Raw genomic sequence first — 24,591 nt, 5'->3', positions numbered from 1 at the left:
TCCTCTGTACTTACTTAAATCCTATTATATCAAACTTTCTCCAGATCTGGTGCAAGCTGAACTCTGTTTCTCTAGATGTAGTTTGACCTTCTAACTACGTCCAGCATTTTCTGTTTTTATTCCAAGTTTCCAGTATCTGTGGTATTTCACTTTTGAAACTGAAGACAAATGATGGTTTTAGAATTTCTGAGATACAGGAAATGTAAGTGTTTTTCACATTGATATTATTTTTGTATATTCAATTAGTGATGAACATAAATTTGCTCTTTCAGAGTTATAGGACTGACATAGGTGACACTGATGCTAAATTGTGCTTTTAAGACCCACGGTATTATGGCCAGGTTTTGCATATATTAGCCTTTGTAATATTTAGATATTGGTAGTAATTAACAGGTATCCTATACTTATGGGCATATTTTAAGGATTGGGCGTTCAAGTGCCTGTTATCCTGACAGATAACAATGAAACAATATTTGTATTGGATGGAATTCAGTGAAGCATTAACAGATTAATTCCTCAGATAGAAGAACCAATAACATGAAGAAAGATCAGACCAATTGGGCTTGTTATATTTGCTAGAGTTTAGAACAGGGGTTCCCAACATGGGGCCATAGACCCTTGCTAAATGGTATTAGTCCATGGCGTACAACGATTGGGAACCCCTGATTTAGAACAATGAGGGCAGTTCTCAAAGAAATTTACAAAGTTTAACAGAAATACATAGATTAGAAGAGGAAAGACATTTCTAAGATTTGGGATCCAGGGTCACAGTCCGAGGATAAAGGAATTCCATTTAAAACTAAGATGAGGAGAAGTTTTTCCTCTTAGAGGGTAGTAACCTGTTGACTTCTTTACCACAGAAAGAAGTTGTAGCTAAAAAATTAAATATATTCCAAAAGGAGTTAGATAGAACTGGAGAGATGACGGGAGCTGGAGAGAAAGCTGGAAAACAGTATTGAAAATGGGTGATTAGTTATGATCAGAGTAAATGGTGAGAACGTTGACTAGCTTACTTTTGTCCCTGCTTTCAATTTTCTGATTAATGTCGACTTGCTGAAGGAAGTCTGTCTCGTAAATGATGGAGATGGTTCAGAGAGGCTGTCCCCATGGAAAATTCAGGATCACTTGACTTAAACTGATTTTACCAGATCCAAATCATTTTGCTACTCATTGTTATAGAAGTCAAAATTCAGTCATAGATGAAACACATATATTTTGCTGATTCAAAGTTTGTTTTCGAATAAAAATATCAAATGTATTCTTAAAGAGAATGGAAATAGTATTATAAATTTTGAATGGAATATATTTTCTCTTCCAGTTCGCAGTGTAGTCTTGGTTTTCATTTAGCCTTTGAGATTGCCTGTATCAATTAATGAAATGATGTATCAGGGACTCAATCAAAGTTCAAACTGACCCTAAGGGGCTGAGATGTTTGGTTTGGGCTTTGGATAAAAATAGTTCCTAGCATTATGGGAGGAGATTGGTGGGAAATCCAGGCAGACTAAGTTAAATTTGCTGAGATGAAAGTGAATTTGACAGCTAGTTTCCTGCAAAAGAAATAGCTGAGCACATAATCTTCATAAGTGAATCACATTGTTCATCCTATTGCAAGATTTAGATTGTTCACATCAAATGGAATTCCAAATGCTCTGCTCTGAAAAATGTAACATCCATCTGAAAGGTAGCATCTTCAATAATATTGCCACTTCCCCCCAGCATTCTACTGAAGTTCCAGCATAAATTATAAATTTCAAACATCCATGGTGGGGTTTGGAGCCATAATCCTTGTCTCGGAGGGAAGAGCGAAGTTGCTGTATCAAACCTGGGGTCTCCAGTAAAACTTCTAAAAAATGAGCGAATTATTAAGCAGTACATGGGGCTTTAAACACTCACAGTGCCTGGCCTGGGATATGGGATCCTGCCTTGGTATGGAACGTATTGATGGTTTGGTCCCTCTTTGTGGGCGAATGGTCCATTGAATACCGTGTGAATATCAAGCATGTTATAGACACACACAGCCGACCCTTTAAAAACTGAGCTGCAAAAACAAGCAGATTTGTGAACAATAAGAAAGAAGTTCTTACTTGCTCGGCACATAATGAACATCGCACACAGACTGAGTCTTAGGGGATTTCATCCAAATATTGAAAGCATTTTATAATAAAGACGGAGGTAGGTTCAGCTAGAGGCAGTAAGACTTAAAAGAAGATTACTGATGTTTAAGTTCTAAATCATTGTCCCTTTCACTGAAGGACATGCCTTACACTCAACTCTACAGAACAAAGCTCCAGCATTGCCTTCTGATCTGACCCACCCTCCTATCACACTAGCTGAATGCTCAACTCCACTGGCAGTTTCCAATTGCAATGAGGTAAAGGGATGATGTATATTGCAGGCATAGATATACCAAAAATAATTTGTGAATGGAAGACAGGAAACCAGCCACTGGTATGATAACATGTGGAAGAAGCAGCCTCACCTGGTTACTACAATGAACATCAGAAATAGTAATAGGAATCCATAGCACTAATAGACTTGTTTAGATAACTGCAAAATAACTCTCTCATGAAAGCTTTCAGTCATCAATAGTGATTGTGACCAAGATTCGTTGTCATCAATATTCAACAACTTGATGTAGCTTCCAAACATTTAAAAAAAATCTGTAGACGCTGGAAATTTAAAGCAACACGCACAAATTGCTGGAGGAACTCAGCAGGTCGGGCAACTTCTATAGAAGAAGGTAAACAGTTAATGCTTTGGGCTGAGATCCTTCATCAGGACCGAGAAGGAAGCAGGGAAAATTGCTGAATAAAAAGGTGGGGGAGGTGAAAGAGGCTAGCAGGCAGGTGATAGGTAAAGCCAGTTGGGTGGGAAAGGTCAAGGGCTGGAGAAGAAAGAACCTGATAGGAGAGGAGACTGGACAATAGCAGAAAGAGGAGGAGGGGACCCGGGGGAAGTAATAGGCAGGTGAGAAGAAGTGAAAGGTCAGAGTGGGGAACAGAGGAAGGGGTGGGATGGGAAATCTGTTCATCGGAAGGAGAAATCGATACTCATACCACCAGTTTGGAGAGTACCAACCAATAGGAATTGATGTCATTCCTATTTCTATTGTTTATCTAGAATAGTTTGGAGAACTTATATGCCAAAAACCCTTTGCTATGTTCAGCTTCATTCACAAACATTGCCTTACAAAGTAATATATCATGAGCGATCCATTTAAAATGATGAAATACATTACTTATTTATTCATTGAAATAATAAAGCTATTAAGAACTTCTTCAGATTAAAACCAATTGATAGAAAGTAAGAGAAGTCCTTTGGAGCTGTGCCTTACCTTGAAGACGTGAACAGTCCATAGACGAGCAAGCTCTTGGGATATTCTGTTTCTAATAAAAAGACATCCTCTGAGAGGGAGGGGAAAAAAAAAACACTTTTAGTCATTTGTAGATTCTGAAAATAATCCAGTGTTCAAAATGATAAATCCCAGGCTGAAGTGGAACCAAAGTGTCTGAATAGTTGGATTGTTTTTCCATAAAATACAAGGTTCTTGTTATTAAACGTGCTGAGTTATACTATATGGTGAAACCTCTTACAGTAATTTTATGGGAATAAAAGAGTTTCCTTGATTCAATAATTTTCATCATCTAACTAAATCAACTCCTGAAATACAGAAGTATAAATTGACAAGATGGATCTAACAAAGGGTGATTATTGCAAGTTGAAATGCTGCGTTCAAGGTTGTTTTAGGGGAAGATTCCTTAAAGCAACCTGAAGCAATGTGTGTTGAACCCGGATCCCAGTTACATCCTGCCTGAAGGATTGTTGTCAAATTTTGATGGTTGTTTTGAAATACAGAAACTGATAAGGTCACACACAAGCAATAATGTTTCAGAAGTTAGCTTATTACAGCCAAGTACACTTTTCTTTTGCTTTCTGATATGTCCTCACAGAAAGGCTTGTCAGGTAAACATTATTAGGTAGTAACTACTCAAAGGATGATCGGGACAGAGTAGCATTACAATGGAACCACAAGGGATTTGGTTAGCCTTTTGTTAAAATAAGCAGCTGAGGAACACAGGAGGCAAACTTCCATTTTTTAAAGAAGTTTATTGCTACAAGATGGACTATAATGGCTTTTCTTGAGCTCTTAACCAAGGTCATCACTGACCTGTTCTGGCACAAGAAGACAGCTACTCCGTTTCTCTCACTGGAACTCCATAAAGGAGGACTATTTATAGATTTAGTAATAAAAGATGTCAAAGATAAAATAAGTTTATAAAATTGTTCACTTACGCAGTTCATCAAAGTGAGTTTCTGTGCCATCATCATCTATTACTGAACATACCAAACGGGCCTTTAAGAATGTTGTCCATTTGTTAACAAGACTGCGCTGACCTCCAATGTCATTCTAGACAATAAACGAAATTTATAGTAAGTATGAAAAGAAGGAAGACTTTAAACATCTGTTAGCGGGAAATAGACTCAACACTGACTCTGTGTCCAATAACTCACATCTATAACGCAACATCCAAACCACATAGAAACAGGATCCTGGGTGATTTAGAAATATTTTATACATCTGTCTAGTGAAAAGTCTTAAATAATACATTTTTATTTCAATACAAGCTGCAACATGGAATATATGTACCCTTTCAGATTTGCTTAAGCATTAAGAACTTCCTATCAAAGACGGACCTGGACTGCTACGTTGCAGATATCACTGTGGTCTGTGGTAGAAACAGGCACCAATAATTATGGTGAGGAGGGAAGGGTATAGGGAAGAGCGATGGCAAAGTTGAAACCCAGCCTGGCCTGGGTACAGAGGAGAGGGTGGGCAAGCAGTGCACTTCAGACCCCCAGCAGATGGCAGACTAGAGTTTGGTACGGGAAGGAAGGTAGATTGGCAATTCTGGTGAATGGATGAACAGGACACGGTTAGCAAAAAGTGTTTATTTAAGAGGGTCGGGTGAAATACTTTTACCATTGACAACTGGTTGTCAGTCAGAATGTAAAGAGCCAGCGAATCCCATTTCCAATTCTTTACCAGGCTTCCCAGGCATGAGTAATTCAAGGCAGCAATTATTAGAGTCCAGCTGTGTAGCGGGAGCTTGGTTTAGATATTTTTCTCTCTCTCTCACACACACACACACACACACACACACACATCATCCAAACGAGAAGTATGAGGTTGAAGAGCTCTGGGTGTGGTTACCAGAGCAAGGGTGCTCAGAAGTCTGACGAATTTTGTCAGTGGCGATGAAAACAGCTTGTGCACAGTGCTTGGGAAGGGAGGATTGTGGACAGATGGGTTCTTCCTACTTATTTAATCTCAGCGGAACTTTCTTCATTAACACCTGCAGATCCTCAAAAACAATTGAACGGAACTTCAGATAATAGCTATTTCCACACTTATTACTTCTTTCCCCCAACGCTCTTCTCAATCAACAACTTCCTTCATTGCAATTGCACCACAGAGCACTTAAACATCACACTCTATGCATAAGTTCATATGATTCAATCTCCTATGCAAATGAATGATTCTGATTTTTTTTAAAAAACTTCTTGATATCTAGCCCTCCTGGATCTGTGTTAAGGTTCAAGTTGTATTGATTTTCAAATTGAAATATTTAATTTGGTTCATGATTTCAATTTCCAAGACAAGACAGGTTTAGCTTATTGAACAGCCAGATTGTCAATGCAAACACAAAATATCTCACCTGGCAACCTAATGAGATTTAAATCTACAGCGAGGTGATTTACTTACTGGACATATTCTGGCAATCCTGGAGTGAATTTGCTTGGTATTACCATTGCCATCTGTCACCTTCTCCCGGAGGAAAAAGTAGAGTTTCGCATCATTTGGGTCTGTGCCATCAGGAATGAACTGCGCATCCACAAATACAGGTTCTGACAACAGACAGAGACAGCAGTAAATACACACACACAGACAGACAAACATACTTTATTGATCCCGAGGGAAATTGGGTTTCGTTACAGCCGCACCAACCAAGATTAGCAGCTTGTACCAGAATTCAGAAATGAGATTTGATTGACTGTTAAAAGCCGGCGGAAAAGGGGCTTTCACTGAGTTAGGTTAATAGGGTGGGACAAGTATGAATCCATTTCTGGGAACACAGAATGAGAAAATGATGGAAAAATGCAGAAACGGATACATTGATAGGGCGAGATGAGGGGTGTCTGTGGCATCAGCCCCAACATAGGTTAGCTGGCTTATTTCTGAATGGCAATATCTGTGAATTTCTGTACAGGAACTCATAAAATGGTCTGAATGGTTCAAGTGACACTGTGAAAGCTTAACAGTAGTAGGACTTTCACCTACAACCTTTTGTCTCAAATGTGAGAAGTGTTAGTGAAGTGGCTAAGTAGGTGTTTCATAAAACACGCTACAATAACCAGAGTATAATTTGTTTTCATTTGTAGCAAGCAGAAACAAAGTGTAATGAAGTAATATCACACTTAGCTCACAGTTAACCACTGTTATTTTCTTTAAAATGCAACTTCAACTAAATTGGACACTTTACCAAGTAATATCCCTGATCTCTAGGTAAAATTTTGTATTATTGACAATAGGAGAAACAATTTTGTTTGTAGACCTGTAACCATAGGCATAATGCAAAAAGGTAACCAAGTTCCTACCTATAGAGAGTAAAAAAAAAGAGGACATGGGTTAAGGATGAAGGGGGAAAAGTTTAAAGGGAACATTAGGGGGGCTTCTTCACACAGAGAGTGGTGGGAGTGTGGAATGAGCTGCCAGATGAAGTTGTAAATAGGGGCTCACTTTTAACATTTAAGAAAAACTTGGACAGGTACATGGATGAGAGGTGTATGGAGGGATATGGTCCAGGTGCAGGTCAGTGGGACTAGGCAGAAAAATGGTTCGGCACAGCCAAGAAGGGCCAAAAGGCCTGTTTCTGTGCTGTAATGTTCCATGGTTCTATAAAAGGTCTATTATAAAGGATCTTGTGCTTTCCCAGAATATATGACAAATGAACTCTTCTTGAGCTTGCAGCCAGGTAGAAATATTGATTTTAGCTGATGTTTTGATGACAAACTGCCATTTTCATCAGGAATGATGCCTGGGCATGTCTAGTCTGCTGGTATTTATACCATTGTAGTCCATCCCTCCTGACTGGTTAGTGCTTATCTAATCAGTTTTCCAGTGTCCCACCTTGTTTACAATCGATTCCAGTTCTTACTTAGAGCAAGACCTTCGTCCTGTTAAAATTCTTTTCCTCTAGTTTTATTGCAAAGACCTCCCTCACCAGGCAGTCCCTAAAGCCACTGGTGCGGCACGGTAGTTTTGTGCCGTCGCAGTCAGTCTTTCGGCCATTACGAATGTGATGTTCTGCTCCTGTTGATTTCTACTGTGCCGCGCCAATAGCTTTTGGGACCCCTGATGAAGATGACAGAGTCGGTCATTGAAAAGTCGGTTAAAATTGATACCTGTACCCGGCTGGAAGTTGAAGAAGAGTTTATTCATATAGTTCTGTTATAGTTACCTTTTATTAGATTGACGCCATTAGGTGCAACTTATCCTATCCTTTACAACCACCATATCCCATGTCTAACTTGTATATAATGAGCTCTAATTAAGCATACCTACCACTTAACCACTTGGAGTTGTGCTGGTCTGTCCTTATACTGTTTCTTTTTGTTAGACTGCGAAATATTGCTGCATCAGTTCCCATGAAGTCAATGTACACCCCTGAAAATAACTCCTCATCTGAAGAGAACATGACACCATTATAAATATATTTACATTGTACTCCATTTTCAAAAAAGGACTATTTTTCTATTTCTCTGCTCTACTCACTGATCATAAAGGACACGGTGTCAACCTGAGGGTTAAATGAGCAGCGGCCCTTCCCCGATTCATTTTTTGACTCTATCATGAATATTTGATCCTGAAGAAGAAAGTGGAAGAGGAATGAGCTGTATTATTATAACTTAAGACAAGTACAACCTGCAGTTAGTTATTATACGGTTCAAGTAGAAAGAATATACAAACTATTAAAGGTTACACATACAAAATGCTGGGGGTTCTCAGCAGGTTGGCAGCATCTATGGAGGGGAATAAATAGTCAACATTTTGGGCTGAGACCCTTCATCATGTCCTCTTAACTATTGTTAAGCTCAGGTCTCATCGTCAGTACTTAGGGAGCTTCCTACTGGGTCCTTTTGGTGCAGGTGAACTCTGCACTGCTTTCTCCCCAAGAAGGCAGCACACAGTTAAGTCCCTGTTGGGTATAGAGTGGTGCAGATACAGTTGGCAGGAACTGCTGTAGTTTGGTTCAGGTGACCAGACGTAGATGGGAATCACAGGATGGCACTCCTGATCTTTTACATTTCACAGAAATGAATGCAAAAAAGAATTCCCCATCTTGGGCTGGTGACTCCATTTATCACAGAAGGATGTAGAGTGACCCAGTCTAACATTTGCTCCATCCACCCAAAGCTAGTTTCCAGCAGGAACCCCCATGTCGGAGAGTGGCACTATATTTAGATTTGGAAATGGTTTAATGTCTGTTTCTGGAACACATCAACATGGTTTAACATAATATTTGATCAAATGACTTTTGGGAAGAGTTCCCCTAATTTGTCCACATCCACAGCATGATAGATCAATTTCTATCACAATATTAGCCTTTAAAGTTAGATTTAAATGGCATTGTAGGAGTGTGATGACACGTGTATTCAGTGTTCAGTTCACTGCTTTGAAGTCCAGCTGTATATGGACTAGGTATGGACATCTGAAGCTGCCAAAAGCCACCTTTACTTTTCTAAGTGGAAGATGAGAATTTTATATGTGGGAAAACTCAATGTTGTATTAATGGACGGATAACATAAGGGATAAGAAAAAAATCAACAATTCTGGTGACTCAGCAATTTATCACAAATTTCAGCTGTGTCAAATCATTTAGCAGAGTTAACTTCCATAGCCTTTACAAGCCAGCAAGAATAACTATCCAAAAGTATTCCGGTTCTGGGCTGGAGACATGAAGGCATTTAGTAAATATAAAATGTTCATCCCACTGTTACTGCATACAATACATCTCTGTTGAAACTTGACCCTGGGGGTGTCTGGCACTCCATCTCTTTAGCATTATCTCTTTGACAGTTTTACTTCATAAGTGTCTAAGTAGCCAATGTTAAGTAAATAAAAATGTCAATTTTATCCTTTGCACCAAATGTTTTACGTTTCCGTGTTCTATTAAATAATTAGATTGGTCAGGCATTGCTCAACTTGCTGTTTCCGGTCTCAATTGGAACACTGTGAAAGGAGAAGGAACAAATAAATTATACAAAACTGGGAACAGTACTTCAAGTGAATTCTAGGCATGATCTGATGGACAACCGACTATCTTGTATAATCAGCATCGCTGCATGATTGGAAAACATCATAGGTTGGTTGCTAGTGGTAAAAATCAAAATTCCAAGATTTTAAGTAGTGCTATAATAGTCTGTTTAATATCAGAGACTGTATGCAGTATACAACTTGAAATTCTTAATTTTCATAGATATCCATACAACAGAAGAAAAACCTCAAAGAATGAATGATAGAAAAAAAATTAGAACCCAAAAGGATAATTTCAACTAACTAAATAAATTGTATTTTGGAATAAAAGGATAATTTAAATGAACTAAATAAATTGAATTTTGTTTTCGCCACAGGTGGAATTTCCTAGAATAATGGTACTAAATTTACAGGTACATGATAAGGGTTTCTTTTAACAATTTCTGTAATATATCCAATAGGTCAGTCTTTTAAAGTGAGACAGTGAGAGATCTGAGTGGGCTTCTTCCCTTAGGGTGACAGCTAAGGATGACGAGATTAGGGTAACTTGGATGACAGGGGCTATCAAGGGTCTGATGTAGAGAAATAAGGAAGCATAAGGCAGGTATAGTGGCTGAAAATAGAGGAGATCCTTGAAGGGTGTAGGAGAAACTTCAAAAAGGAACTAGAAGGAAAACGAGAGGCGATGAAATATCATTGACATAGAAGGCTACTGAGCAATAGGAACAGGATTGATAAGTACAAAGGTCAACATTAACAAGTTGGCCCAAAGGGCACGTGCCAATGCCGTACAAATACGACTCTATATTAATCAACACCAGATGATCCAATTCCACATTTTATGCAGTTTTCACTAAACTATAAATTTCTTCTATATCCCTCAAATTCTAAAATGGATTGCACACATGTAAGCAAATAGTTTTCTGCTACATTAAACAGTAACTGTACGATTCACTAATCAACCACTTGAAATGTTTGAGTTATTTCTGGAAGACAAGACAATGCATAAGAGAAAGTTTTTCAGGGCTACTGGAAATGTACAGGAAATTGAATCCATAGCAGTAATTACAGGGATTTGAATGCAGCATTTCTTTGGCAGCTATCTGTGCATTACATAATGTCAATTCATTAATGGTTTAACACAAACCTCAGATTTGCGACCTCTGTTGATGTATGTGCAGACAGGGCTAAATGCACCACTTCCACAAACAAAGAGATGAGTCCGGTTATAAACTTGAATGACACGAACAAAATTACCACATCCAGTCTGTCAAAAAATATAGAAACAAATATAAGAATTAGTCATGAATAGGCAATCTATAATGTACATATGAATAAAAAGCTGTTTTTACTAATAGATGATCACAATTGAACTAAATGATTCTGTGAGAAAGACAAGAGATTTTAAAAAATGCATTGAACATAGAACACAGAACAATACAGCTCAGGAACAGGCTGTTCGGTCTGCAATATTGCACTGAACCAGCTGAACAGCAAATCCAAAACACCCAAAAAATAATCCCTCCTACCTACAGAATATCCATATCCCCCCATCTTCCTTGCATCAATGTGCCTATCTAAAAGTCTCTTAAAAGCCTTTGATGCATTTGCCTCTACTATCACACCAGGCATACACCACTCTCTGAGTAATAATCTTGTAAACCTCTATCAGACCTCCCCTCAGTCTCTGGCATTCCAGAGGAAACAGCCCAGATTTATCCAGCACATGCCCTCTGAACCTGGCAGCATCCTGGTGATCCTCTTCTGCACCCTCTCCAAAGCCTCAACATCCTTCCCATAGTGGCAGCTGAAAATTGATTGTTCTCCATGTTCACTTAATTTGTTTAATTCCATTAATTTCATGCATATAGCATTCAAAGTCTTCATAGTTTAGTTGTTTTCAGTTCAGATGAGCTGCTCACCTTATCTCTGCCAAGTTACTTTTGTCAATTACATTTAACAGATGTTTTGTTTCAGGGAACAATCTGGGAAGGACAGAATTCCATAACCAGCTAAAGCTCAATATTATAGTAGATTTAAAGAAATGTTAGACATTAGTTAACTTGAAAGAGGGGAGATATCCTAAGGGAAAGGGGGGGGGGGGAAGAACATACAGATGTTTCCATGAAGAATGGAAATGTGATTGAAGATTGAAGTGACTTTGCAGATCAAGCTAATCCAGATAATTACAGGCCAGTCAGCTTAACATCTGTTGCAATGATGTGCAAGAGCAGAAGGATTTGCAGAATTAGCTTCATAAGATGCAGAAACTAATTCTCCAGGGAGGAAGGATATTTAAAAATCATTCAAGCGAATACAGAGTTTAATGGCAATAGGTACTGAAATTAAAAGCTAATATGTAATGGTGAATCTACATCAATTATGATGCAGTATTCTACAACAGACAAATAGCTTTAATGCAAATTATGAGGGTACAGAAAATATTTGTGAGGGTGTTGCTGGTATGAAGCAGTACACTAAAATACAAAAAAGGTCAGAAAATGGGCCCATTTTCATTTGAACAAAGCGGTATATGGGTGTTTCAAACTAAGAACAGGTAGGACACATGAAATGAAACTGATTGCTTCTCATGGTTGAGGAGCGTAGAACAAGGGACATGTTATGATAAGTGGAAGAGATTTAAGGAAAGGAGCAGGGAAATTATATTTACACAGAAGATTGAGAGACTGTGGAATTCATTACTAGATTTACTGACTGAAGTAGAGACCATGCTGACATTTAAGCATTTGATAGGTCATTGAAGGAAAGTGGAATAATAAAATATAGGAATAGACACATGGGATCAGAATTACTGCCCATGTGGAGGACAAATATTGACTCGGACTGGTTGGGCTAAATAGACCAATTCCATGTTGTAATTTTAAGTAATTCCATGTCTGTCAAAAAAAATATTCATCACCACAGGGAGGATCGAAACATTTGCTACTTACACTTGGATCCTTGCCAGCCATTTTGCATTCATCCACTTTATTGCCTGACGCTGGCCAGTGAACCTGATGAAAGATATTGCAAGACTTCAGCACAGCATTAAAACAATCCAGGACACAGTAAGTAAGCATTGCAACCAATGTGGACCCAGCACCACAGTCTGCTTATTGTGGACTGTTTTTTGTCTTACAGCACTGGAAAAATAGAGGAATAGGTCAATCGGAAAATAAAATGGTAGCATGTACAGCTGTTAGAATCAATCATCTCTGGGTACCTTATGTAAATCAGTTTTTTATTTTCAGTTTATATTGGAAGTCTTTTTGACACACAGTTTAGATGTGCTGAGAAAATTATTGGATAGAATCTCTTCAAAAGCTGCTTCTGAATTTCTTAGTTCTGCTGTACCTCTTGAACCAATGGGAAAATATGAGAGATAGCTTCCTGTCATAGCTCTGGAGGCCAGGATGGCTGACACATTACTGGGTGGTCCATACAATATTTGGATGAAATAGCGGATGGAAACCTTATAATAACGGTGTGAATCAATATCACTTCCATCATCCAAAACAAACTCAAGAGATTAAACTTACAGAAAGAGGGTTCTGGCTGATGTTGTTTACATTGAGAGACAGAACGTGATCTTTAGAGCCTACATACAGGCGGTCTTGATCTTCATCCATGAGTAGGATTCTATAATCCAAAGGATTCAAGGACAGACTGTAGAACTGTGATGTTCCGGTGGCCTTCAGTTCTATAAAATCAAGACACATAATAGCATTAATTGAATACAATTACTTTTATGGGTTCTTTGTAGTGAGATGAAATATGTCCTAGGACAGGCTAATATAGGGTTAAATGTTACATATCAGCTCTGGATACTGCCACTTCATTATCAGGGACGTTGCAACAATTTCCATCTGCTGGCCCAACCTGAAACTTTGGATGTGGTAAAGTTTCATTCAGGCCAATGTTAGGAAAAGATCACCTAGGCTACATAGCTGAATTTGGCTACACAGCCTTGGCAAACTTTCAGAACTGTTCAGCCATCCATCTTCATTGACTTCAAGCTCAACAGTCTAATCATAGAAGTTTAACAGTTCAGTGACCGACTTTCAGACCTCCCCGGCTGGCAAATCTATCCAATGCAAACAGTAACTTGCATGCAGTAATCACCCTGTGTACCTAGATGTTAATTGCTTCATTGTATAGCGGTAAAATGATTCCACGATTCCATAAGACACGGGAGCATGTCAGCCTATTACTCCTATACTCTGGCATAATGTTGCATCTTTCATTCTATCAGCTGATGAAAGACCTGATTGAAAAAAAAATCTAACTACACAGATTCTCCCATTAAACTCTTAAAACATTTTTCAAGACAAGAAATTTAGTTACAGACGTGTAAACAGCTTCAGGAGTTATGGAACTTGTTAATTCAACAACAAGCAGTCTTCAAAACAAAACTGCTTATGTGAAACCTTCCCACAGTAATCCAATAGAAGCATTGTCTTTAAGAACATAGCTGCTGGTTCACAGAAGGAGGCCACTTAAAAGATTTACCTTGGAAACTGACACGGCAAATCTGTTCTAAAATACTTGTAAAATACTTTATCAAATAATGTAACTTCCATTGATACTTTGAAGCCATCAAAACGAACTATTAGATGTGGGACATTCTGACAATATACCATTGTAACTAATCTGCAGGAGAAAACAATAAATACAAAGTGTGTATTTGTTCATTTCAAAAAATCCTTACAGAAATTGTTCATTTCTGACATCTGAAAACTTGGTTTTCTGACTGTTCTCAGGAACAGAGCTTTTACATAACCCAGGGACTGTATGTATTGTTTTAAATAACGGCATCACAATGTTAAAAATAATACATTGTGATAGTTCAGCAACTGTTATCTCTAAAAACACAAAACTGACTCAACTAAATAAATCTGTTATGAAACAAAATATTGTACTTTGGTGGATGTCTGTACTGGTTTGAGAACAAATTACAAACCAGAATTCAGTCTTAAGCATTTGGAAAAGGCTAACCTATGGTTCTCAAAGGCTAACCTATTTTCATTGAACTGAACATATTCTAGATCTTCCCAGTTCACGTTGTTTGATATTCAAAGTAAGTGCTTTTAGTTGAATCTCATGTCCCATGACTTTAAAGATCAGAGTACAATGCTTTACTAATACAATCAACAACATCAACTTTACCAAGACTACCGAGCAACTTTGAAGTTATTGTGGAGAAGCCCAATGAACGGCCCTGTTGACCTTCAAGTTCAAGGAAAGACCTATCCATATGGACAGCGTGCAGAAAGCGATATGATGTTTAGTTAGCGCACTGTGATGTTTCACATGCTGTTTCTGTGCTCCCTTCTATTCTGACCAACTTTGTCAACTATTCTAACATGTGATAAAATATGTTATGCAGAGGTCTGAGCTTTGCTAAAAATGTCAGCAATCTCAGGAATAGTTGATTAATTTTAATTTTCAAACAATACAGTAGCTGATCACCAACAAATGACAACAGACATAATGTATCTGAAGTCACCCATACCTCTAGGATTCTGGTCAGTTAACTTTGTTGTTCAAAAACAGAAGAAAATTATAATCCTGTCATAATTGACAAGGAAAACATACAGTATGTGAGGCTGCACTTGGAGTATTGTGCTTAGTTCTGGTTACCCTGTTACAGAAAAGATGCTATAAAGCTGGACAGAGTGCAGAAATAATTTACAATGATATTGTTAGAACTTGAAAGGTGGAGTTATTGGGAGAGGTTGGGCAGGCTAGGACTTTATTCCTTGGAGTGTAGGAGACTGAAAGAAGATGCTGTAGAGGTATATAAAATCATGAGGGGCATAAATAGAATGCACATAGATGATTTCCAGTTTTGGGGAATCAAGGACTAGAGGACATTGCTGTAAGGTGAGAGGGGACATATGTTATAGAAACCCTTTCCACAAGTGGCACTTGTGTGGGGAAGGGCTACAGAGGAAGACGTTGGGGCAGATAAAATAACAAAATATAAAGGCCATTTGGACATGTACTTGGATAGGAAGTGTTTAGAACGATATAGTCCAAAAATAGGCAAATGGGAATAACTTAAATGGGCACCTTGTTTGGTATGAACGATTTGGTCCAAAGGGCCTGTTTCCATCCCACACTCTATAAACTGTTGAGTTATACGTGTCCATTTGACATGCTGCAATCTAACTGCTTCAGTCTGTTACATTATCAGGTTTTGCTGAACCATGTGTGCCACTTTTATTATAGAAACTGCAAGTGTTATTTTATGCACTGTATTCTTTTTAGGATATGAATTTAGTTCAGTTAAATAAAATAGGCTATTCTTTGAGGATAATGAGAACTTGTTCCCGAGATCTTGCAGCAATAAAAGAAACTACATGCTGTACTTGGTCTCTCAATATGGTAACACTAACTTCAAGAGAAATAACTACCAGGGACCCCCCCCTATAATTTAAACACTTCTTGTGAAATATTCCTCTTTAAAGGAATGCCCAGAATAACATGATCTATAATTTTGTGGTCAACTTGTGCTGAAGGCTTGCACTTTCTTTCAAACAGCATCAATTTAGCTGACTCTGTCACCTTGCTCCCTTCCTGTAATCAAGCTTCTTCAAAAGTTCTCCCTCATCCACAGCCCCTGCCCCTGTACAACTTGACCTGAACAGTCAACATTCTCTGCTTTCTCCCCTCCTGCCTTTGCCAAGTTCACTTTGTCCACGAGATCCAAATTCTGCCTCCACTAAGATATCGACGGCCCTACTTCCTTTCGTGATTCTCCTTTGGACTGAAGTTGTTAAGTTGTCCGTTTCATTGCTTTTGTTTTCCCTGGCCATCCTGTCGCAATGAGGCCACGCTCAGGCTGGAGGAACAACACCTTATATTCGCCTTGGGTAGCCTCCAACCTGATGGCATGAACATCGATTTCTCGAACCTCTGGTAATGCCTCCCTCTTGCCCACTCCTTCACCATTTCCCACCCCCTTTTCCCTCTCTGCCTCATCTCCTTACCTGCCCATTGCCTCCTCTGGTGCTCCTCGCTCCTTTTCTTTCTTCCATGGCCCTCTGTCCTCTCCTATTAGATTCCCCCTTCTCCAACCCTCTATCTCTTTCACTAATAATCTTCCCAGCTCTTTACTTTACCTCTTCCCTCCCAGTTTCACCTATCACCTTGTGTTTCTCCCTTCCCTCCCCCACCTTTCAAATCTACTAATATTTTTTTCTCCAGTCCTGTTGAAGGGTCTTGGCCTGAAATGTCGACTGTACTCTTTTCCATTGATGCTACCCGGCTTGCTGAGTTCCATTAGCATTTTGCGCGTGTTGCAAGTACTCCAGCATCAGTAGCCTCAACGTACCATGCCATGATCCTCCAGTTTTCATAATCTATGGCCCCTTCTTCAAACCCCTTTACTCCTTCAAAATTCATGAATGTACTGCACTCCCAAATCTACTGTTCGCTTTTTTAGAATCAAAGTCTTAAATTGCACCAACCCGATACCATTTCCTGTTCAATTAGTAAAATGGCCCTTACTAAAGTCACTGACGCCTGCAATTGGGCCTGTGTTAAACAGTCTTTGCTTGTCTTCTGGACTCCTCTGCGACTTTTGACTACTCACAGTCAGACACACCGAAAGAGATTATTTGCTACATTGATTTTTTACTTTATTCCAAATTCCGATATCCAAACAATTATATATGTGTAAGCCAAATAACACCATTTGTTGCTTTCCATTCTTAAACTGACTTTTTAACCAATCCTACAAAGGATGCTAACACTCTAATTCTCTGGGTCTTCATTTTGTTAACCTCCTTGGTGTTGTACTTTGTTAAGTGGTTCCCTAAAATCCACTGCATTTCATTCATCAAGCTCCACTGATACTTTGTCAAAAAAAAACTCCGCTTGATTAGTCCAATGTGATCTACCGATCAGTGAGCACATCCACAAGAAACTCCGTCATGGGAAAGCAGCATCCATCATCAGAGATCTCCAACACTCAGGTTATGCTCTCTTCTTGCCGCTGGCATCAGGTAGAAGGTACAAGAGCCTCAGGACTCGCATCAGATTCAATACCAGTTACTACCCCTTAGTCATCAGGCGCCTCATCTATTGTCAAAGTTAGACAGACTATCTTGTAATTATATAGATCAGATTTTAAAGAACTTTATCTGTTTTCAAGTCCACCCAATGTCTTTCCATTTGCTAATTTTATCACTTCCAGCCTTACAATGTTTCAATCATTAGATGGTTTCTGTCTCCACCTCACTTTCCTTCTTAAGATGATCCTTAAAATTGCCTCTAAGAAAAAGTTGATCTAATATCACCTTATGTGGCTTGGCATCAGATCACTGGAGGATTTTTGAGATTCCAAGAATTTTACGAGCTTTTACTTGGTTAAGATTCCACAATAAACCGCGTGCAATTCAAGTCATGTTTTTACTCTCCCGTGCAAGTGGTCTTTAAGGAGTCATGAGTTTGATGGCTTTTGGCTGTTGTAAATGGTAAACTAGTAAACCAGTTGAGAGCTGAACTGCTTAAAGCACATTGGTTTGAAGTTTTTCCTTAGGAAGTTTCTACTTTGGTTCAGTATCTGAAATCAGACTGAATTATTTACATTTAAATTATTGCAAAAATAGAATATTCCTCACTAAGTCTCTAATTATAGTGTGAGAAGACTTCCATCTATTTGCCCACTTTCTCAAAGGATCTAGCTGAACGAAGTGACTGGCCCTAACTGAGCAAGGAAACTAATTCATATCTATGTACCTATTAATTTTAAGGACTTCAGCAACACTGTTGTTTCAATGGTCCAGTCCCTCTCATTACACATTTCTCCGAGTTTATGACTCATGATCACATCAGCATTCATTTGCTCAAAAATACGAAAACAAATGAACAGAAGTATTTAAAACTAAAATCTTCACATGAGGTACTAGGTCTTGAAATGAAACTCCAGGGCAGGGGTCCCCAAACTTTTTTATGCCATGGACCCAATTATTAACCAAGGGAACCCCTGATCTAGGGGAAGAAGATCAAGGAGAATTATTTATGTAATTAATATTTTCAGAGGCCATTTAAAATCCAGCTGCAGTGTGTTCACATTCTCAGCAAGCAATTTTGATGTATTTACAATTCTCTTTCACAGCTCTGACAAGCCACATAAATCTCCAATAAGATGTAAATGCGGTCTTGTGGAAGCTGTTCAGAATGATGGCCCTGCCTTCCCCTACAGAGCAGGATGAATGTGTTGTTCAGCTGTCAGCAAACAGTACCGGTCTGTATGGACGAGGTTTCCAACACTGCACCACTGTATTGTGAAAATGAGTAGTTGGGGCAGATACTTGTCAGAAATGGATCGGACTTGCTTCCATTTCCTGAAGCGTTTCAATTATTCCGGGAACAAAATTAACCTGAAATTGCGGAATTAAAGATTTTTTTTTATGCTCACTGAGTTTAACAACTAAATAAAACACCTGGAAAGTGCACCAATAAAGTTGGGGTTGGACTTGAAAGCCAAGGAAACAATGAAATCCCAAAGTTCTTATGAGGAGTGTTCTTGCTGTGTGCATCAGATACTAGGCCAAGGAACAAGGAATAGCTAGCTGAAGGAAGGCACTTGAGAGGGGGAATGGCATAAAAATGAGAGGCAAAAAAACAAATGTTGGCATTGTTGGGAGTCACAGCAGAAAAAATGAGGCTCCTCAACTTTTCAGATAAAACACTTCACTCCTGAGTTTCTCTTGGGCTGGGAGTCAAGCAGTTAAAGGCCAAAGTGAGCAGTAAGCATCGTCCACACAGCTTCAGGAGGAAAGCCAAGTGTTTTCGCTTCAGGGCTTCATACTTTCATTCTGAGTAAGTTTAAAAGTGGTGGATGATGACTAGCAAGATGACAGTGAGCTGGAACACAAGGCTGAGTGCAGGAGGCCATCACTGGGCAGTGAAGGAGCAGCACCTAGCATCTGACTGCTGGAGGAAGACTACGTCAGTAAGGTCTGGACAGGGTAAATGAAAAACGAGGGAAGAAATGAGTATTCTACTTATATAGTGAAGCTCATATAATGTTTGTATATTTTGAGTGACAGGCAATGTACAAAGTTTGCAGAGAAATAGTGTGTGAAGGAACATTAATATGTTTTTGCTCTAACTTTTAATTTTTAAAATGTGAAACAAGTTCACAAAGCTTGATTGTTCTTGGTAGTCTGCGATATTTCCAACCATTGAACCAGCGCTCTGGTCCAAGGGAAATTCATCTTCTTGAAGTGTTAGCACGTTAAGCCTTCTGATGGTTGGATGAATTGCACGTCTCATCTGATTTGGCACAAATAAAGGCTGAACCTGGGAGAGCATCCAACCAGAAATGTTAGATACCATTTGAGATGGAGTTGAGGGATATACGATATACGTTTCACAAAGCAATCCTTTTGTTTATTTACCCTGTATGTCTGCAATGATTTTCCTACTGATTTTGGTTTCAGCAGCAAGTCAGGAGCCAGTCTTCTTCCAATGGTTGCGTGGAGATGTTGCACCTGGTTTTCATTTCAGCTTTAGTTATATTTATGTTAAAGCATTGAATTGATGACTTGGTGACTGTGACAGGTGGCTGCAGATTTAGGAATGACCTGTCAGCAGGCTCAAGTGGATCATCTATTTTAAATAAAACCAATACCCTGGGATTATGTTAAACTGCAGGCTTAAATGAAAATAATACCCAGAGAAGATATAATTACTGATATAATCTAAATGTGCTACTCTTAGTTGGAAGAATTTGTGTAATCACAGGAACACATCCAAACTCAGTGAATTTTTCCACACCTTCCTTTTTTTCCTGATCTGTAAGATATACTGATGATCGAATAAATTAATTACGTGGCATATTTAAAAACTTTCTCAGTGTTGGTAAAATTAAATTTTCTTATCCAACCTTGTACTTCTCTGCCCAGATATCTCTGTAAACCGATCACTTACAGACTCTGAAGAATAGCATTGGGTTGATTTATCCTCCTCTGTCCTTGTCTGGGTCATCACAATCATATTTGTGGCTAAGTTTCAGAAGATGGGTAGCTCTGAGATAGTACCCACAGGGGTGTGCTTTTACTCTGACCAATAATCCTTCCCCATTGTAAGAGCAAGTTATACAGCCGTTAACATTTGCAGTTTGTAGCAACTTTTTCCTGCGCGAATTGCTTGCCCTGTTTCCAAAATTCTGCTACTGTAGTGGATGGCTTGAATTGACTTTATTTCTTACATCTTTCATATACATGAGGAGTAAAAATCTTTACGTTACATCTCCGTCTAAATGTGCAATGTGCAATCATAGTAGCAGCTGGAACAGTTTGTGGTTGGGGTGACTCGGGTCCCCAAAGATCCTTTGGGCCCTTTTTACACACCTGTCTTTGTAAATGTCCTGAATAGTGGGAAGATCACATCTATAGATGCGCTGGGCTGTCCATACCACCCTTTGCAGAGTCCTGTGATTGAAAGAAGTACAATTCCCATACCAGGCAGTGATGCAGCCAGTCAGGATGCTCTCAGTTGTGCCCCTATAGAAAGGATTTGGGGCCCATACCAAATTTATTCAACTGTCTGAGGTGAAAGATCCACTGTTACGGCTTTTTCAGCACACAGCCAATATGTACAGACCACGTGAGATCCTCGGTGATGTATATGCTGAGGAACTTAAAACTGTTCACCCTCTCAACCCCCAGGTCCATTGATGTCAATAGGGGCTAGCCTGTCTCCATTCCTCCTGTAGTCCACAACCAGCTCCTTTGTTTTTGTGACATTGAGTGAGCGGTTGTTTTCTTGACACCACTGTGTCAGGGTGATGACTTCTTCTCTGTAGGCTGCCTCATTATTATTTGAAATGAGGCCAATCAATGTAGTGTCATCAGCAAATTTAATTAGCAGATTGGATCTGTGGGTGGCGACACAGTCATGGGTATACAGAGAGTAAAGGAGCAGTCTTAGTACACAGCCCTGAGGGGCACCTGTGTTGAGGGTTAGAGGGATGGAGGTGAGGGAGCCCACTCTTACCACCTGCTGGTGATCTGACAGGAAATCCAGGATCCAGCTACAGAAGGCAGGGTCAAGGCCGAGGTCTCTGAGCTTCTTGTCGAGCCTGGATGGTATTACGATTTTGAATGCTGAACTGTAGTCCAACAACAGCATTCTCACATAAGCATCCTTCTTCTCCAGATGTGTAAGGACAGTGTGTTTTGCTGTGGCTCCTGCATTATCAGTCGATCGGTTGTGTTGTTAGGCGAAATGTAGGGGGTCCAGTGTGGGTGGCAGCATGCTGCAGATGAAAGCAACAGGACTCCAGTCGTTCAGACATGTTACCTTGGTCTTTTTAGGTACAGGGACAATGGTGGATGATTTGAAGCAGGAGAGTGCTCTATACTAGGAGAGCGAGAGATTTAAAATGTTTGTTAACACACCTGCCAGTTGTGTCATGCACATCCTGACTGGGATCCACCTTGGGATGCCGTCCTTTAGTCAATGGCACTACATACATGCATTTCTTTATCTTTAGGTTTGATGTGCTGCATATCCTTTAGTCACACCATTTGATCTGTTTATCTCACATATGAAAGGTCCATTTTCTTTCCATTTGGTAAGGTCTCAGACATTGGGTACGTTATATGTTCTTAAATAAATGAAGTTTGATACAGTCGTGAGATAGTGCAAATGACAGTGGTGAAAAGAGGGAAATTATGTGTAGAAGAAAATAGGCTGAAGGTTGGGTGGAGTTAAGTTACTGAAGTTTTGCCCTATGAAGTACTGGATATTTCAGAAGAAAGGCTGCATTTTTTAAAAATGAAATTATGTTGAAAGATGACTCCAGCACTATTATACACCGAGCAGCTGCCAGAGTCACACCAGCCAAGAGTTTGTGATTTTTTCAGTCTTGGCCAAACGGAGAATAACCGGTGATTACACAAATAGCTTTCAGACTGGAATACTCTAATGAGAAACACACCTTTAGTTAGAGATTCCTCTGAAACATTTATTATTTTTCAAAGGAAAACACCTAATTTCACGTTTTGAAAATCTGCCATCTGTAATGAATCACTGCCACTTCATCAGACTATGCATGCACAAAGCTGTTTTTGAAAAGGTGGGGTAGACTTGATTCATTCTGTTGATAATTCATGAGGTATTTTATACTTATGCCAACACAGAAGACCATTCTGTCAGCTTTGCACAGGTTTGCACGCGAGCAATCGCATTCCTCCTTACTTTACTTCCCTATGGCACTTCAACATATTCCTTCTCATGCATGTCCATCAAGTCCCTTTTGCTTACTTTTGTCATTAACCTACTTTACCGGGTCACATACAGCAGTCAATTAAACCACCGGTCCGTCTTCGGGAGGCAGGAGAAACCGGAGCACCCGAAGGAAACCCGAGCAGCCACAGGGAGAACTACTGTGCCACAATGCTGCCCTTTATAGTTACAAAACATATAAAAACATTGTAATTTGCTTCATGTCTTTTACGCACAGTTGCAGATCATTTCATTCTCAGTCAAACAATGAAGTGGCTTATTAGCAAAATTCACTTGCAAAGGTGTGAAGCTGCTGCGAATTCTATGCTTTCATGTGATTATCTGCTAAACTCAGTTAAGCACCTTATTAATCGGATTAGCTAAAACTGGTCATTTTTTTGTAAGGCTGCACTCACTTGTTATTCTGACTTTTATTAAACACTAAATTAATTTTTAAATGATTTACAGTTGGGATTCCTCTGAGAACTGGCACAGACTCGATGGGTTGAATTATTTCCTTCTATGCAATGAGGAATTACAAACAGAATTATGAACATACACCAAACTAAATTCTGATTACTGATACAAAGAAAAGTCTGCAAACTCACTCTAATCCACTGGATAAAGTATAAATTGGTTCCAGATTGCCACTGCTCCTTTACAAGTTACAACTGAGTATATTTTAGACTCAGTTATAGGTGAGGTAGTTTTTCATAGAATTAGTGGAGGCCTGTGAACCTCTTCTCTTACACTAATTGTAATTACTGACATGGGGTAATGCTGACTTTACAAAGACTATAATATTTTGGAATAATGTTTAAAGTGGTCGTGATGTAAAACAAGAACATGGTAAGCTTTTAAAATAAAAAGAGACCCCCAGAGATAACACAAAAAGCAGCCTAAATGCTGTTAATTATGAATAAAATCTGGAAGCAACAGGACCATAGAACATTAATAATATTCTTTGTAAGAAAGAAATGATCCCATTATAAGATGAAAAATTAGCATAATTTCACTTCACAAAGGGCCAGACTCAAAATGTTAACTTATCTTTCTGTTTCAGATCTGATGGAATTGCTGCCCAGCTCTGATACTCCCTGAGCTGATCATTGCAATTGTACAAATGGTAATGCTTTCTGTTGTACATTTAATATAGTAATATTTGAGTAATATTGTAAATATTTTGTTTGATTAAGCATTCTTTGTTGTTTATATAATTCATAATGGTTATAAGTACGAAGTACGTGAATGGTATACGTCATCGTGCGTACGATTGTGAGCGCCTCGCTGAACGTAAAAATGAAGTTAGACTTGCATTCTGGATCCTCTGCATTTCCTTCCAATTAGTTTTTATGTTTTGGAGTTACAAAACATAACAGTGGCAATGAGGTATTTTTAAATTGAACCTAAGATGGCTACCTACCTGCTAAAGTGCAGTGAGACGTTTGAGTTTTAAAAAACACAGCAAGAAATGGTCAAGTTCTAAAAAAGTCCAGTATGTGTTCTTTTTCTTTGGAGCAGTACATTTCCTTTGCAAAAGGAAAGACAACAGACTAAAAAAGAAGTCAGAAAACTGAAGAGTTCATGGGTTCATAAATAGTGAGTATCAGGTGAAAATAATCATAAAAAAAGAGCAGAAATGGCTGGCTACATTGGAAAGATTTACATGTTTACACAAAAGATAACTGGAATATGTATACTGAATGGATTGTGCAGTATTTTAAAACAAATGTTATAGCCAATAAGAAACAAGTGCCAAATTTGCTGAGTGCATTGGATTTAAGGCAGGTAGTTTGCTTCAAAATCTGACTGCTCCAACCAAACCAGCCAAAATGAGCTTTGCTGATATCTTGAGAGTAATGCAGGAACATTTAGAACTGAAACCATTTTAGGTTGCAGAAGGCTTTAGGTTTCATAAACAGAATAAAAAAAAAGAGAATCCATTTCAATGAACTTGGCTGAATTGAACTAGTTGTCTGAGCATTGTTGGTTCGATGATAGGCTTAATAATGTACTGGTAGATTGTTTAG

The 24,591-nt window shown here is 38.9% G+C and overlaps 1 protein-coding gene across 3 annotated transcripts in view; it reads right to left on the bottom strand.

The window, feature by feature from the left end:
* sema3c (sema domain, immunoglobulin domain (Ig), short basic domain, secreted, (semaphorin) 3C) overlaps positions 1–24,591 on the bottom strand; it is a 94,864-nt gene that overhangs the window by 24,127 nt on the left and 46,146 nt on the right. For all 3 annotated transcript variants that reach the window (XM_073066582.1, XM_073066583.1, XM_073066581.1), the window contains exons 3-11: positions 12,856–13,016; positions 12,268–12,330; positions 10,464–10,583; positions 7,835–7,925; positions 7,625–7,744; positions 5,765–5,907; positions 4,294–4,408; positions 3,335–3,404; positions 1,894–2,038 (exon numbers count right to left, since the gene is read on the bottom strand). In XM_073066582.1, coding sequence (XP_072922683.1) covers positions 1,894–2,038; positions 3,335–3,404; positions 4,294–4,408; positions 5,765–5,907; positions 7,625–7,744; positions 7,835–7,925; positions 10,464–10,583; positions 12,268–12,330; positions 12,856–13,016 — 1,028 coding nt within the window. The remainder of the gene's footprint in view (positions 1–1,893; positions 2,039–3,334; positions 3,405–4,293; positions 4,409–5,764; positions 5,908–7,624; positions 7,745–7,834; positions 7,926–10,463; positions 10,584–12,267; positions 12,331–12,855; positions 13,017–24,591) is intronic.

Source organism: Hemitrygon akajei, chromosome 14, assembly GCF_048418815.1.
Source record: "Hemitrygon akajei chromosome 14, sHemAka1.3, whole genome shotgun sequence".
NCBI classification, from domain to species: Eukaryota; Metazoa; Chordata; class Chondrichthyes; order Myliobatiformes; family Dasyatidae; genus Hemitrygon; species Hemitrygon akajei.
Note: the sequence above shows the minus strand (reverse complement) of the source record. Positions and strands in the feature narration are given on the sequence as shown.